We start from the raw sequence: 18,227 nt of genomic DNA, 5'->3' as shown, positions 1-18,227 counted from the left end.
TACATATACTTCACCTTAACTAAGTTTTGGCACTGTGCTTACGTGTGGTAAGACAATGCACCAAAGTACAGAAGTAAACCAATAAAACCCACAGTTATACGTTCCCTACTTGGTTCACCTACAGAAATGTGTTTTGCTGAGAACTGTGGATGGTTCTTGGTTTTCTCTATCCTAGGGGTGTTTTAACACTGAAAAGACATTACACTCTATCCCTCACCTCTTAGTAAAAGCTTGTTTGGATCCCATTCTACCCAAACCACATCATCTGTTTAGGTAAATGCTCCATTATATATCATTATGGTATCCTTTCTCGGTTTGATTCATTTTTTTTATTTTTTGCATTTCTCCCAGGTGGTAGCACTGCCTCCTTGTTGAAAGCCAATATGTATTTCAAATGTGACGTTCTGTCACATTGACAGGGAAAAGCCTTCGAGAATACATAACATGGTAAAATGGAGAGTTCATTCTAAGTTTCCAATTATGGCTTCACAATGTGCTATGTGTGACACACTAGCAGGTTGAATCCCAGACAGGGGGTACATATCACATTTTATATTCCATGTATTTTGAAAAGAGCTGTGTACCAAGCAGAGTTTTCATACGATTTTTTTTTTTTTTGGGTCCGGTCGTGGGGCCTGAACTCTGGGCCTGGGCGCTGTCCCTCAGCTCTTCAGCTCAAGGCTAGCGCTCTACCACTTGAGCCACAGCGCCACTTCCAGCTTTTTTCTTTTTGCTTATGTGGTGCTGAGGAATCGAACCCAGGGCCTCAGGCATGCAAGGCAAGCGTTCTACCACTGAGCCACCTTCCCAGCCCTTCATACGATTTTAAAAGCACAGGCCAAAACAAGTTAATAAATGTTTAAAGAACCTTTGAGGTTTTTTTAAACCATCATTTATTTACCTTAGAAATCCTTATTATGATGTTTTCATAAAGAAGAAAATTCTACCAGTGCTAACAAGCAAAGAAAACAATACCAAAGAAAAGCAAGTCCCTTGAGGCAGTATTCTCCTCCAGGCAAAATTTAGATTGGCACAGTTCCAAAAAGAAAGAGACAACACACTCCAATCCAGAGATCCCAGAGATTATCCAAAGAGGTCCAGTCCATGACTTTTTGTAAAATGGGGTCAAAGTAAGCAAGGTAAGGCAAACCACTCAAAGATTACACTGTAAGGTATTTCTTAGAGTTCAATTCTGTACTCAAAGCTTTAAAAAACCTCTGGCCTGTCAAAGCTAGGGTGGAGGAGGGAAATATCTTTGAACAGGTTAAAGATATTAAGAATAAATTTGACACTCTGATGGTTTTAAAGTGTTTATAAAACAAACTTGAAACAGAAACTGTATATTTACCTAAGTGATCAACAATGTCTAAGAATAAAAAGGTGAAAATAATGAGACCTCAGCACAAAGCAAAGTAATGTCAAGGGACCAAGGAGTGAGTAGCAGAGCTTAATGCCTGGCCTCTCATCACCTCTTGTTTATACTTGTGACAGAGTAACTTTACAACCAGCCTTTGGAGCCCAGCCACACTGACATTCTCAACAGAAAGAAAACCAAGTTTCAACTTAACTATACTACAAAACAGCCTTAAAAATATAATGGAAAATAAGACCTATATACTTCTAAATATGGAGACAATTTTTATTTCACACTTACAAAAAAAATAACAAAAAAGTGTTATTGTAAAATCAAAATAATTTCATCTCAGCTACCTTTCCCAAATTCCACTTTCAAAGGACAAGAGTAACTTCCAAAATCTATTCTATTTTCATATATATATATATATATATATATATATATATATATATATATATATATATATATAATAGTTCTTTTTGCTTTTTTTTTTTTTTTTTGCCATATTAGAGTTTTAACTCAGGACCTCAAACTTGTTAGGCAGGTACTCTGCCACTTGAGCTACACCCTCGGGCTTTTTTGCTTAAGTCATTTTTCTGTTTAGAGTCTCCTGGGTTGGGTTTGTTTTGTTTTTGTCCAGGCTGGCCTAGACTATGACTTTCTCTGTGATGGCCTCTCACATAGGTAGGAGGGCAGTTACATGCCACCAGGCCTAAAAGAATTAGCTGAGATGGGGGTCTTTCTTACTTTTTACTGGTCTGTTCTTGAATTATGACCCTGCCTACTCAATCTGTTTCTTGAGTAGCTGGGATTATAGGTATTAACCACCAATCCCAGCATTTTTTTAAGACTTATAGAATAGGTGTTGGTGGCTCGTGCCTTGTAAGCCTAGCTAATCAGGAGGCAGAGATCTGAGGATCTCAGTTTGAAGTCAGCCTGGGCAGGAGGAGACTCTTAAGATTGTCTGTGAAAGTCTTTTCTCCAGTGAGTCTATGAGACTCTTACCTCTAAAAAATTTCTAAGAAGTCAGAGGTGAATTAGTGGGTCAAGTTGTAGAGCACTAGTCTTAAGCAAAAAAAACTTAAAAGACAGTGGACAGGCCCTGAGTTCAAAACCCAGAACTTGAACAAAACAAACAAAACAAAAGAATTGTATAATAATAACAATAACAATAACAATACAATTATAAGCAATATTCATCAAAAAAATCCAAAAGACCTATATTGCTATGTGAAAAAAGGAAGCTAAGTTGCACAGTATATTTTATACAGTCTGGTTTTTAAAAATAAATTGAAAAAAAAGAACAGTTTAGAGGGGAATCAGTTGTCTTTCATGTAAAGAACTAAATAACCATGGCCAACACCATGGTACTGAGCTTACTCATCACTCAGATTTTTACTTCTAAATACATTCCCATTAAAATGAAATAGGGTTTTTTATAGACACAGCTGTTTCTAGGTCTGAGGCAGGAAACAGGTAAGTGTAAAACATACCTTCCTATCAGAAACTAAGCTGGCTCTCTGGGACAGTGTAAGGATACTCTATATACAAATTACTCTTAAACAACCAGAAAAACCAATACTTCAACTCTTCAATGAAACTGAAAGTGAAAGTTCACTACTAACCTCTATGAAGCAATCATAACCCTCATCCCCAAACCAGGCAGGGATTCATCAAAGAAAGAGAAATATAGACCCATTTCTTTGATGACTATCAATGCAAAACTTCTCAACAAAATCTTGGCCAATCGACTTCAGCACCTCATAAAAAAAAAAAATTCAGGGCTGGGCAGGTGGCTCAGTGGTAGAGCGCTTGCCTTGCATGCCTGAGGCCCTGGGTTTGATTCCTCAGCACCACATAAGCAAAAAGAAAAAAGCCAGAACTGGTGCTGTGGCTCAAGTGGTAGAGTGCTAGCCTTGAGCTGAAGAGCTGAGGGACAGCGCCCAGGCCCAGAGTTCAGGCCCCATGACCAGACCTGCCCCCCCCCAAAAAAAAATTCACAATGATCAAACAGGATTCATTTCAGGGATGCAAGGCAACTCACTTAATATAATTCATCACATCAACAAGAGCAAGGATAAGAACCACAATTATCTTAATAGATGCAGAAAAAACATTTGACAAGATCCATCACCCCTTTTATGATGAAAGCTCTGGAAAAACTAGGAATCCATGGAACATTCCTCAACATAATGAAGGCTATGTATGACAAATCTACAGCCAGCATTATACTTAATGGCAAAAAGTTAAAGCCATTTCCTCTAAACTAAGAAATGAGACAAGGATGTCCACTCTCTCCACTTCTCTTCAGTTTAGTAATAGAATGCCTAGCTACAGCAATATGACAAGATACAAACATAAAGTGGATCCAAACAGGGAAAGATGAAGTAAAACTCTCTCTCTCTGCAGATGACATGATCTTGTATTTAAAGAACCCCATGGACTCCACTCCCAAGTTCTTTGAGCTGATTTGAAACTTTGGCAAACTTTGGCAAAGTAGCAGGGTATAAAATTAACCCTCAAAAATCAATGGCTTTTATGTATGGCAACAATGAAAAAAGCACGACTGAAATCAGGAAAGCTACTCCTTTAGTAATAGCCCCACAAAAAATAAAAATACCTAGGAGTTAACTAAAGGAGTGAAGGACCTCTATGATGAAAACTTTAAAACCTGAAAACGGAAATTAAAGCAGAAATAAGGAAGTGGAACAGCCTTCCATGCTCCTGGATTGGGAGGATTAACATCATGAAAATAGCTACACTGACAAAGGCTATCTACAAATTCAATCCAATACCTATCAATATCCCAACTTCATTCTTCAATGAAATTGAAGCAACCCAAAAACTCATATGGAACAATAAAAGACACCCAATAGCAAAAACAATCCTTAGCAGAAAGAACAGTGTTGAAGGAATATCAATACCAAATTTCAAACTCTACTACAAAGCCATAGCAATCAAACAGCTTGGTACTGACACAAGAATAGACCTGAGGATCTGGAATAGAACTGAAATCCCAGAAATAAACCCACAGAACTATAGCCACCCAATCTTCAATAAGGGAGCTAAAAAAATTGAATGGAAGAAAGATAGCCTCCTTCAGTAAATGGTGCTGGCAAAACTGGTTAAATACTTATAGAAAACTAAAGCTAGATCTGTATATATCACCCTGTACCAGAATCAACTCCAAATGGATCAAAGACCTTGAAGAAAAAGCAGACACCCTGAAAACATTACAGGAAGGAACAGGAGAAACTCTAGGGCTCCTTGGCACAGACCGGAATTTTCTTAATAAAGATCGAGAAACACAACAAATCAAAGATGGGTTGGACAAATGGAATTGCAGAGCTTCTGCATGGCAAAGGACATAGCTAGCAAGATCAATAGAAAGCCCATGGATTGGGAGAAGATCTTCACTAGCCATACAATGGACAAGGGTCTCATATCTAAAATATACTTAGAACTCAAAAAATTAAATCCCCCAACAACAATCCTCAAAGAAACAACTGTACACTTACTAAGTGGGCTAAAGACTTAAGGGGAAACTTTTCTAAAGAGGAAATAAGAATGGCCAATAGACACAAGAAATGCAAACCAAGACAACATTGAGATTCCACCTTACCCCAATTAGAATGGCTATAAACAAGAAATCTAATAACAACAAATTCTGGAGTTGGATGTGGCTAATAGGGAACCTTACTGCATTGTTAGTGGAAGTGTAAATTTGTTCAAACAGTTTGGAGAGCAGTATGGAGGTTCCTCAAAAGACTACACATAGAGCTCCTCTATGACCCAGCAATCCCACTTTTGGACATTTACCCAACTGATCACAAACAAAGCTATACTAAAGCTACCAGCACAACTATGTTTATTGCAGCATTATTCACCATAGCTAAGATATGGAACTAACCCAGATGCCCCTCAGTAGATGAATGAATCAATTAGATGTGGTATATTTAGCTATAGATATAGCTATAGATATTGATACAATAGGATCCTATGCTTCCGTTAGAAAGAATGACACTGCCCAATTTGCTAGGAAATGGAAAGACTTGGAAAAAATCATATTAAGTGAAGTAAACCAGGCCCAAAGAAAAATAGGTTCCATGGTTTCCCTTAGTTGCAGTAACTAGTATAAGTCTAGGACAAGCAGAAAAGATCAAAAGCTATGTAATATGACCAGATAAGATGATGCTAAGCGAAATGAACAAGTGGTTTTATCTTTCTTGATATTGTTTTTAATGTATTTATAATGTACTATATGATTTTTTTGTTAATTTATTTATTTTTTTTAATTTAATTTAATTTTATTTGAGAACATACTGTACAGAGGGGCTACAATTACATGGGCAGGATAATGCATACATTTCTTACCAAGCATTGCAGCCTCCTCCTTTGTTTACCCTTCACCTCCCTTCCCAGCCTCCCACCTCCCCCCACCCAATTATACCCCCCTCCCCCCCCACCGACATTGTAAAGCTGGTTTTGACATGACATTTTGTACTTCTCATTGTTGCAACAGGTCCACCTGAATCCTTAAACGACTTGTTTTGTTTCTTTTGTATGTTCTTCCCCCATGGTATAACCCCTGTTTTCACTGTATTTGATTCTGGTGCCATATTTGATTCTGGTGCTGTGCATCTTGTATATACATTTTTCTAATTTGGGGAAGGGAAGAGAAATAACAAAGTGCTGAAATAAGGATACAGCTGACCCACTGTAACAATGAGATGAGACACTATGCTGAAAATGAACTTTACTACTTCAGAAGTGGGGAGGAGGAGTTGGGGAAGTGGTGAGGGAAGGGATGGTAGGGAAAAACAAAGGAGGAGATAACAATATTGGATGGGAAATGTGCTCATCACCTTACTCATGTAACTGTAACTCCTCTGTTCAATATTTTTACAAGAAAAAATATATTTTAAAAAATCCAGAAAGACCAGTTTGGATCCTGTGAGACACAGAAACTAACAGAGGGATGAATAAGTGTTAAGAAATTTATGAAGATCTGGGTTGAATTCCTCAGTACCACATAAACAGAAAAAGCCTGAAGTGGCCCCTGTGGCTCAAGTGGTAGAGTCTTAACCTTGATCAAAAAGAAACTGAGTCCAGCTCCAGGCCTGGGAAGGAGGGAGGGGGAGAGAGGAAAAGGAGAAGGGGGAGAGGGAAGGGAGGGGGAGGGAGAGGGGAGGGAGAGGGAGAGCGGGGTGGGAGGGGGGGAGGGAGAGAGAGAGATTTAAACAACTTGAACTTTCAAACATGTTTAGGAAACCAATATACATATAGTTTTGTAGAGAAAAACTGGAGGCTTTTTTTTATAGAAAAATTGCAAATAATAAATGTAGAAGTTTAAGAAAGCTGAACTGAAGTAAAGTTAAATGAAGTAAAGCTGAATGAAGTAAAGCTACTAAAGCTTTATCGTAGCATTATTCACCATAGCTAAGATATGGAACCAACCCAGATGCCCCTCAGTATGTGAATAGATCAAGAAGATGTGATATATATTAGAATCCTATGCTTTCATTAGAAAGAATGACACTGCCCCATTTGTTAGGAAATGGAAAGACTTGGAAAAAATCATATTAAGTGAAGTACATTGTAGATTGTAGATTCTAAAAAGTAAGGATATAATGCTGCTAAATCATTAAGTGAAATGCTATCAGAGAGCTCCACCCTGGAAGAGTCAGACACCTACATCTAGGAATCAATCTTGACACAAGAAAGAAATACAAAACAGACAGCAATTGCCTTATGCTTGACGAAGCTGGGGATACACCTATGATGTATCTATCTACAAAGTCTAGTATGACAAAAGGATTCAAACCTAAATCTAGTCAAGCTTCGTATTTATAGCCTTAAGTTTAAAGGAAATTAAGAGGCAAAAGATGATGTTGTGACATTTAGGAATTCAAGTAGCCAGAACTAGACTGTAGAGATTCTACAGGACAAATAACCAGTCTTTTAAAATATTGACAAGAAAAAAATGGGGTAAGAGGAAATCTAGAGAGTCAGATTATAAGCCAAATAGAATATATAAAACTTCTGGATCCTAATTATTAAAATACATTTTAGTTCCAATTCCTGAGAGACATTTGTAAGAAAAAAATTTGAATACTAAATATTTGAGGTAATAAGGAAATTATTATTTATTTTGGAGAACAGTCGGTCTCACTGTTTTAGAAATACATACTAAATTGAAAGATGCACTAACTGGAATAATACAAAGATTAGTGTAGTTCTAATCTGCACATGGGTGACATACAAATTCATGAATCACTTCACATGTTAGGAAGACTAAGTTGAAGAGATCTATTGTACATGATGATCATAGTATATTGTAAGATGCTACATGTTTAAAAAAAATCACAAAGCAGATTTTCAGTGCTTTCAGGACAGGAATATAGGTATGTGAGGTAATATACATGATAATTAGTTCCATTTAGGAATAGCATATACATTACTGCACATATTTTTGTATAAATATTTTAATTAATTAAAAAGTTTTGAATTCAGCAGGGCGCTGGTGGCTCATGCCTGTAATCCTATCTACTCAAGAAGCTCATCTGAGGATTATGGTTGGAACCTAGCCTGGGTAGGAAAGTCTGTGAGAGTCATTTTCAATTAGCCACCCAAAAAGCTGGAAGTGGAGCTATGGCTCAAGTGGTAAAATTCTGGTCTTGAGCAAAAAAGCTCAGGTTCAGCTCCCAGAATTCAAGTCCCAATACTGGTACAAAAAAAAAAAAAAAGCTTTGACTGGGGTGCTGGTAGCTTATACCTACAATCCTAGCTACTCTGGAGGCTGAGATCTGGAGGATCATGGTTCTAAGCCAGTCAAGGGTAAAAAGTCTGAAACATTCATCTCTAAAATTAACAAGCAAGCAAGCCAGACAAGTATGAAACCCTAAATTCAAACCTTGGTTACTGAGGAGTGATGGAAGTTAGGGTGGGAGGGTAGACAGCTTTTCTTTGAAAAACACATTAAATACACCAATTTATAGGAGATAGAAATGAGGAGGTTTATAAAGTTGGTCACATAGTGTAAGTGCTGAAACGAAAAAAGTTCATTGTATTATTTTTTTCTTCTTGTAGGCATGTTTGAAGTTTTCCATAATAAACTTAAAAAGATGATACCCTACACATAAAAGCATTTTTTACAAACTGTGTTTAAAAGAGCCTCAGGGCTCTAGGAGGTTATCTTGGGGCTAAGGACCAGATGAAGGAAGTGAGCTTACAGGACCCCGAGCTCTTGTTGCCAAAGGAGCAGGAGCCAAAGTTCTATGGAAAAACATCCCAGTTTTAGCTGAAGAGCCCAGGGACAGCTCCCAGGCCCAGAGGTCAAGCCCCATAACTGACCCCCCTCCCCCCAAAAAAAGACAAAAGAAAAAATATCCAAGTTTTCCTGGAGTCATTCCTGGTAGTAACCCAACCCAGGCTCATAAAAGAAATTATCGGGGCTGGGAAAGTGGCTCAGTGATAGAGTGCTTGCCTTGCATGCATGAGGCCCTGGGTTTGATTCCTCAGGACCACATAAGCAGAAAAAGCCAGGAGTGGTGCTGTGGCTCAAGTGGTAGAGCACTAGTCTTGAGCTGAAGAGCTGAAGGACAGCGCTCAGGCCCAGAGTTCAGGCCCCAGGACCGACCAAAAAAAAGAAAAAAGAAAAAAAGTAATTATCTTTTTTTAAAAAAAAAAAAAAAAAAACTATGAAATAGCCTTATATTTTGGCTTCTTCCTAACATAATCAAGGTGATCCTATGGCCTGCCAATTAAAAAAAAATTTTTTTTTGGTTATATTGGTAGTATCTTTGCTTAGCTTGCTTGTTAACTGTCATGCTACCACTTGAGCCATACACCAGCTTGGCTTTTTTCTGGTTATTCTAGAAGTAGAGATTCACAAAATTTTCTCCCCAAACTGGCTTTGAATGTTGATCCTCCAGATATCTGCCTCCTGAGTAGATAATATTAAAGACATGAGCCACAGATTTCCAGTAGTCTTTAGATCTCATTTTTTTTTACTGGATGGTTAGCCTCTTCTGTCGGGTGGAACCCCGTATTTGTGGAAAGCTCTCTGAATATATTTCTGTAGGAAAGATGAGTATCCTATAATCTGAGTAGCCTGCTAAACTTTAGTCCTTTGCCTCAGGTATTGTCATCCAATTTGCCAATCTCTTCCAGGTATCCAATCTGCACTGGCCTTTGAGGTTAGACTCCAGTTTCCTGACTGACAACTATCTGCCTATACTCCTGTTCCAACTTCTACATCTGCTAAAGGATCTTCTTTCTCTGTTGCTCCTCTTCACTCTGCCTGTTTCCAGTGTTCCTCTCTTGGGTTGGTGAGACAGGATTTTGTCCGGTCAACCCTAAGTCTCAGCTGTGTGAGCTTCTAACAATAGTCTTTCTTTTCAATGTAACCCTCTGCCTTCAAAGCATGCTAAATACCTTGGGGAAGGCAGTGGTACTGCATGAGATCATGAATTTGGTGTCTTTGGAACCACTGTTCCCCATAGTTAACTCAGAGGTCTGTATGCAAATTTGGCTGTGAGCCCTCATAACTCCTGAGTCTGCCAGCAATCAGTAATAGCTAAGTGTCCGGGTCACTACATGACAGGGAGTCACTGCCTCCTGACAGAGGGTTACAACTCTATTTCCTGATCTTAGCAGTCTGAGTTCAGACCATTTGTTTAGATGTGTAGAAAGGGAAATTTCAAAACCAAAGTGGTTTTATTTCAGTGATCAAATATATTCAGAGTTGAATAATTTTTATTTACCACTAATAACACTTCATCAATATACTCATCCTTCTTCAAAAATACTGCCTTCGCTTGTATTTTCAAGGTCTTTGACTTGAACTTGTCTGTATATTTCTTGCATTAATTTTACATATACTATAACTATTATTTCAGTCCTTTCAGATACCTAAGAATTCAAATCTAAAGCTGTTTTGAATGGTGAGTAAAGCTAAGCAACCAGCTATAATCTACCATTTTAGCCTTATTGAAGTCACTATATCAAATGCAAGTTAATTCAAATCAGATGATAAAACAGTTCCTATCTTAGTTCTGTTGTAAGAATTCTTTTTTTGGGGGGGTCCAGTTGTGGGGCCTGAACTCTGGGCCTGGGCACTGTCCCTCAGCTCTTCAGCTCAAGGCTAGTGCTCTACCACTTGAGCCACAGCACCAGTTCCGGCTTTTTTCTTTTTGCTTATGTGGTGCTGAGGAATCGAACCCAGGGCCTCAGACATGCAAGGCAAGCGCTCTACCACTGAGCACCTTCCCAGCCCTGTTGTAAGAATTCTTTTCCCATCAAAATTATAAAGATACTTTCTTCTAAAAGAACTGACTATTGAAGTCTCACCCGTTCATACATAGGTGGTGTTTGATTCATCCAGATTTGTCCATTCATTTGTCCCCTAGTATCTTCAGGGGACTGTTTTTTGTTTTTCGTTTTTTTGGGGGGTCCGGTCGTGGGGCCTGAACTCTGGGCCTGGGCACTGTCCCTTAGCTCTTCAGCTCAAGGCTAGCTCTCTACCACTTGAGCCACAGCGCTACTTCCGGCTTTTTTCTTTTTGCTTATGTGGTGCTGAGGAATTGAACCCAGGGCCTCAGGCATGCAAGGCAAGCGCTCTACTACTGAGCCACTTTCCCAGCCCAGGGGACTGGTTTTAAGACCACCACTGGGTACCAAAATTCAGGATGCTTGAGTGTGGCATTTGCATGTAAGCCATACATATTTTCCTATTGACTTTAAATGCTGTTATTGCCTATATTACCTAATACAATGCAAATGCCATTTAAACAATGTTGAATTGTTTTCAATTTGTGTAGTTTGAATGCAAGGATATATGAAGGAGGCACTGTATTTGAAAATGGTCATTTCCATCTCTGTGTGGCATCATTTACCAAACCTTCCATTCTGTCTCTCATGAATCTACTATTTGGTTTATTGCATGTACCAGATTTTCCTTTCATGTGTGAGTCTTTCAGGGCTTTCCTTTCCTTTCTCTATTGTATGAGTTAATCTCCAAGACAAATTTGAAGTAAAGATTTGTCATCAACCTTGCATTTGGTAAGAAAAACATCACCCTTTGATCTGATCTGGTTCCTGATCTCAGTTCTTCAAAGCCCTCTGTACTTCAGAATCCCATTCTCAACCTCCAAGGAGAAGGATGGTATGATTTTAACTAAAATTACATTGAATCTACTGATCAATGTGGCAAGAATGCCTTTATGACAGTGGATTTTCCTTTCTAGTAAGTTTCATTATTACCCTTTTCCCTCTATTTTTGGTGTGTTTAGTTTCCTTTGTTTTGCTGTGTTTTTTTTGCTAAGACTTTTTTTTAAGTATGTGGTTTTAATAGTTGCTCTAATAGTTCCTTTCTCCAGTTTAAATTACAATTTCTGTATGTTGATGACACATAGAAATGTAATTTTGTTGAAAGCCAAACAGTCTAAGTCTAGTAATTTTTCTATGGCTATCACAGGCTTTCTATACAGACAAACATTTGTAGAGGGTGACAATTTTATTTCTAAATCACAGCCCTTTTTGTATTGGTGATTTTATTCCTGGGCTGACCAGGACTGTGATCCTATTTGTGTTTCCCTAGGTTGCTGGGTTAACAGGTGCATGGAGTCTTGAAAATGTTTTTGGTTGTTGAGGATGGCCTCAAATTCATTCCTTCAATTTTTGTCTTGCAAACAGTATTTGGATCTTATGGCTTTTTGATTGGGCTGGCCTTGTTCCTCCTGATCTCTGACACCTAAGTAGCTGGTAGTATTAACAGATGTGAGCAACTGCACACAAAGTATCTCATTTTAGAAACTTAAATTTGCTGGGTAGGTCACTATCCAATTGTATTTCTTTGTAGTCTTCCTTAGTTACTTATCTTGATTTTATGCATGAAACAATATCAAGTATCATATTCATGTGTCTGACTAAGACAAAATATATGACTATGGTATAACTTTGTATGCCAAATGTAAAATGGTTACTATAATGATTACAGTATGCATGCAAAAGGAATGTTGGACCCTGAAAAGCTACAGAAAAATCTCTCCAGCCACAACCCATGATAGTTTCTGCTCCATAGTGCACATTTTGATATTTTAGTAATTTTATCAACCTTTGTATACTTCTTTTAGCTGTTGTGTGTTCAGGATCTCATCCATGCTTCTCAGTGGATGACAAAATATGTGCTAAATAGTTAAAGGTTGTCTTCTCTTTATAGGTTGGTGACACTGCCCCGTTTACTATTAGGTATTTCACATTCTGGACAAAATTTAGTCCTGGACTCAATGGAAGCGATGGTAATTGCAGAAAGGAATTAGGAAAAACTCTCATTGCTGGCCACAAGTTTGTAATGGCAAACTTATCAAGCAAGCAAGAAGACAACTTCTAATGCAACAAAAGAAAACTGTTTAAGTAGTTATTAAACTCAATCTTCTAAGGAAAAAATGCAACCTAAGACAGTTTTATTAACATGATGAAATATATATATATATATATATATATATATATATATATATATATATATATATCAGAAGTGATAATTATGCTTTGTCCCCAAAATACTTGTGATCAGTGTGGTAAGGATCATGGTATTATACACTTTACAAATATAAAACAAAAAGACTTATTATATGGAAACTAACCCTTAAAAATATCTTACTCAAAATGTGATTTTTACAAAAACAACATGATGGGTATCAGTTTATAAAATATTTTTCTATGTTAATATGATCATATATATAGGCTACTATGTCTTTAAACTTGTGCTGAAACCAAAGAACTGTGGTGTCTGTTACATCTCATTCATTTGGGACAATCTCTAGCATGCTAAGCTGTCAAGGGAATAAAAACTTACTCATGTTATTACACAGTATAAAATAAATGTGTTCAACAAACCATGGGTCTTTGTTTAAATTTAACTAAATTATATCAACAGGCTGGCAATATTACCATTCATTCAAAAGAATAAGATCAAATGACTAGGAACTAAAATAGCATTAGGAGCCAGTCATAAAAGATGCATGATGAAAAGGGAACCCGGCATCAGTTTCGATAGGTAGTTCTGAATAAACTTTCTACACTGCCAACAATAAACATTTCCCTGAAAACATAGCTGCTAAATCCAGACTGTGTGATCCAGTCCTATACTTAAAAATGACATTTTCTCAGGTGGACAAAGAAACAAGTACTTATATTAAATCTCATCTAGGAGGCAGTATACCAATACAAATACTCAACCAAGGAAGAAAAGTAGATAGAAGGCACACATTTCTTTATGAACTCAAATTTGCTGTACACTAAGGCAGCAACAATACTGTAAGGCCATCCTACCTGTGCTTTTTGATGCCATTAGAGAGAGCATCTCCACCACCACAGTCTTTTCCTTCAGACATTCTGTGTTTTCCACTGTTCAAGTGTTCTTCTTCCTCTTCAAAGGAGTGGGCTGTCACTGCTTCCAATCGACTCAGGGACTGCTCGGACTCAGAATCTGTGAAAGAGTAGGTTCATAGTGAATGAACTGAACTTTAGTATGAGGCTTCTACAATGGGTATCTCCCTTAATGTAGTAGGCTTTGAAACTCTAGCAGCCTGCTTTGTCCTTCAACAATCCATCCAGTACACACTTCTTCCGGGATTTTACAAAACTTGTACCCAATAAGGCTCAAGTGAATTTCTGAGACAGGGGTACACTATACAATTAAACCAATTTTATATACAGAAAGAAGTTTATAAAGACTATATAATTCATTAAGAAACCATGCCGGTGTTGGAGGCTTATGCCTATAATCCTAGCTACTAAGAAGCTAAGGTCTAATGATCGAGGCTTCAAACCAGCCCAGGCAGGAGACATCTGTAAGACTCTTATCTCCAATTAACCACCAAAAAGCTGAAAGTTGAGCTGTAGCTCAAGTAGTAGAGCACTAGCCTTGAGCATAAAAGTTCAGTGATAGCACCCAGATCTTGAGTTCAAGCCCCAGGATTGACACCAAAACAGTCCTGGTGCTGAAACTCAGGGCCTGAACACTGTCCCTGAGCTTCTTTTACTCAAGGCTAGCACCACTTCTGCCTTTTACTGTTTATGTGGTACTGAGGAATTGAACTCAGGGCTTCATGCCTGCTAGGCAAGCACTCTACCACTAAGCCACATTCCTAGCCCTCAAATTTTCTTATCATTGTCCCTTTCAAAGAATCTTAAGAATAACTTACAAAAAATTAAAAATTAAAAATTCAGGTATAGTAGAAAACCTGAAACAATTTTATATTTAAGGTTAAATTATATTCAATACTATAGAAACAAAAGTAAAAGTAATACATTTAAACTAATACATTTAAAAAATATTTAAGAGCCAAAGACTATCAACTATGTATCAGTTATCAGTCAGGCATTCTTAGGAGAAAATGCCACATTCCTCGTTGGCTATGTTTTCAGAGTGGAGCCATATGCCTGTTGGAGAATAACACAGTGACTCATTTTTCTACAAGTCATGATAGATTTAAAGATCTTTCACATTTTTTATCAACTTTGAGCACCCCTAGATTCTTCTGTGTAAGCTGAAGCAGGACAATGAGGTATTAATGTGTGCTAATGGTCTCATGGCTTTTGAATTGGCAAGCTAGTATCTAAACCCAGTTTTCTGACTCCTTGTTTAACACTTCGTGTCAGCTCAAAACTGTAATTGCTGAATCTCCCTAGGATGATATATGATGCCTCAACTTTTATTAGGACAAAATTTCAGGATAACCATTCGGAATATCTATTCATCTGTCTTTAACAGGAAAGACCTGTACACCTATTCAAGCAAACTTTTTAAAATGTATTTGGTAATGATCTGCTAAATATGTATTATAGCTGATATTTTCAGGAAAATTTTGGGCCTTTCTTTCCCCTCTCCTTCATTCCTTAATTCAGGGGAAAGCATGGAGTTTTATTGTTATCACACTGCTTAATTCAGAAAAACAATTGTTGGATCATAGTGTTGGCTGCACAACCACAGGATGGACAATATAGTACACCTTGAGTTCTGATGTTAGACCCTCTGAATGATGTAAGTTATTTGCAGAAAGATTGTAGCTTTGCTCTCTTAGACTCCCCATAATAAAGAAACACACAAGTAATCACTCTTCATCCAGTTTTGCTTTCTGTGGCTTCAGTTGCCTCCAGAAAGCAACATTAAATTAAAAAACACTAAGTTAAAAATTTCAGGAAGAAAATTTTAAACTGTTTTAAACTGTTAACTATTTTGAGTAGCATGAAATCTACCTTTGTTTATCCTGCCTGGACTAACGACAGAGAAAGGATCAGTTCATCTTCAAGTTACAGGAAAGGATACCAAGAGAGGTAGTGCAGTATTTAATGTAAAAAAACAAAACAAGGGGCTGGGAAGGTGGCTCAGTGGTAGAGTGCTTTCCTGGCATGCATGAGGCCTTGATTTCGATTCCTCAGTACCACATAAGCAAAAATAGCTGGAAGTGGTGCTGTGGCTCAAGTGGTAGAGTGTTGGCCTTGAACTGAAGAGTTCAGGGACAGCGCCCAGGTCCAGAGTCCAGGCCCCATGACCAACAAAAACAAAACACAATAAAAAAACTGAAAGCAGGCCAGGTACTAGTGAGTCATGTCTGTAATCTTACTTATTTGGGAGAAAGAAACAGAGGAATATGGCTCAAAACCAGAGTAGGAAAAGATCTCAAGATAGCCCCTCTCCCATTTCTACCAATATCTAGGCTCAGTGGCTTGCACCTATAAGCTGTATTCCAAAATCAGGAAAATTCAGAACTAAGCCAGTCAGACCCCCATCTTAACAGAAAAGGCAGGGCATGGTGGAATCCATCTATCACCTCAGCTATGGCAGGAAGTATAAAGAAGAATCACCATCCAGGTTAGCCCAGTGAAAATCCAGATATTATCTCAACAGTAACCTGAGCAGAAAGTTTTGGAACTGTGGCTTAAGCAACAGAATGTCTGTCTATCAAGTGTGAAGCCCTGAGTTCAAGGGGGGGAAGGAGAAAGAAAGAGGGAAGGAAAGTGAGAGGGAGGGAAGGGGCTTGTTGGATACAAGGGAAAACGGAAGGGAAGGAGAAAGAAAGAGGGAAGGAAAGTGAGAGGGAGGGAAGGGGCTTGTTGGATACAAGGGAAAACGGAGGCAAAACTTAAACCTGAAGATGGTAATAGCACTCTTGGGAAGTAGCCATGCCTAGTTTTTCATATCCATATGGATAGGTTCATATGGAAAACAGTAAGACTTCAGAAACAACTTTATCTGCATTAGTATTATGATGCCTTCTTAGTTTATAATTTAGATGTCAGAAAATCAAAAGGCAATCAGGCAAAAAACTCAAGCATTTATGAAACATTACTATGCACAGGATATTGCTTATGAGATACAAATTATAAAGCAGTGACAAGCCCATCTAAAAAGACATTTTCTTGTGTGTAGATTCAAGCAAGTAAACAATAAGAGGCTATAAGAGTTTCTATGAAGCAAAGACAGACTTTTCCCCCAAATAAGCTAGAATTATCATGTAAGTGGTCACAAACAGATTAACAAGGTAGAACTCAAATATTGTAATTCCTTAGAAAGGCAAAGTAAAAGCCCAACAATAAACTCCAGGAAATAGGTACTTGCTATAGGAGGGATGGGGTCAAGGGGTAGAGAAATGAAGAGGAAAAGACGGGGAGAATGCAGTCACGAATCCAACACATATATTACAAAATTCAAAAAAGTAAGGGAAGCTATAATCCTATCTACTAAGGAGGCTGAGATCTGAGGATCACTGTTCAAAGCCAGCCTGGGCAGGAAAGTCCATGAGACACTTATCTCCAATAAACCACCAGAAAACAGAAATGGCTCTGTGGCTCAAGTGGTAGAGCACTAGTCTTGAGCTGAAGAGCTGAGGGACAGCACCCAGGCCTAGAGTTCAAGCCCCATGACCGACAACAACAACAAAAAAAAGTAAGGGAAGGTATGGGGGTGGGGTGAGAGTGAGAATGTGGAAAGGGATGATACTGATGAAGATGCATTGTATTCATAAACTGCTTTGTTAAATGGCAACTCCTTTGTACAACAACTTAAAGATAATTAAGTGGCCGGCACAGGTGGCTCACGCCTGTAATCCTAGCTACTCAAGGGGCTGAGATCTGAGGAATGTAGTTTGAAGCCAGCCAGGAAAGCCTGTGAGACTCTTCTCTCCAATTAACCAACAAAAAAACCAGAAGTGGAACTATGGTTTAAAGTGGTAGAATGCTAGCCCTGAGCGAAAAAGCTCATGGACAGTGCTCAGGCCCTGAGCTATTTTTCAATTTTAATTCTGTTTATATTTTTTCATTAACTTTAAGTACTTGTACAAAGAGATTTCAGTTCAATATGTCAGTTTATGAATACAGTACATCTTGATCAATGTCACCACTTCTATCTCTCTTAATTCTACCCATTCCACTTTCACATATGTACATTGAATATTATGAACGCATTCAACCATCCTTCATTTTCACTCATCTACCACATCTTACCATGCTTAGTTCACATCTCCCTTCCTTGTGTCATGTGCAAGGCAAGTAAGAGTGAAAGAACCATGATATCTTGGTCCCTGTCCATGGTCCAGCAGAAGTAAACTGGAGCTCAGCACATTTTTTTTCTAGGAACAATCACAGAAGTCTGAATAGGGCCAGTGGGCCATAAGGGAAGCATCAGTTAATTTTACAGTGGAAAAGTATGAGGAAAGGGTTGTGGCTGCAGACTGAGCTAAGGAAATTGACAATGAGTAAGAGTGGGGTAGGAGGACAGAGTTACCACACAGGAACTGCTGCAGGCAGAGGGAACAGCATGATCCAGTGCAGGAAGCAATGAAGTACTCAGTAAGATAGCAGACAACAT

The 18,227-nt window shown here is 38.2% G+C and overlaps 1 protein-coding gene across 6 annotated transcripts in view; it reads right to left on the bottom strand.

Moving 5' to 3' along the window:
* Osbpl1a (oxysterol binding protein like 1A) overlaps positions 1 to 18,227 on the bottom strand; it is a 217,440-nt gene that overhangs the window by 47,225 nt on the left and 151,988 nt on the right. For all 6 annotated transcript variants that reach the window (XM_070029418.1, XM_070029419.1, XM_070029420.1 and 3 more), the window contains one exon: positions 13,688 to 13,844. In XM_070029418.1, the coding sequence (XP_069885519.1) occupies positions 13,688 to 13,844 (157 nt within the window). The remainder of the gene's footprint in view (positions 1 to 13,687; positions 13,845 to 18,227) is intronic.

Source organism: Dipodomys merriami, unplaced genomic scaffold, assembly GCF_024711535.1.
Source record: "Dipodomys merriami isolate MVZ:Mamm:240054 unplaced genomic scaffold, mDipMer1.0.p SCAF_2, whole genome shotgun sequence".
Taxonomy (NCBI): Eukaryota; Metazoa; Chordata; class Mammalia; order Rodentia; family Heteromyidae; genus Dipodomys; species Dipodomys merriami.
Note: the sequence above shows the minus strand (reverse complement) of the source record. Positions and strands in the feature narration are given on the sequence as shown.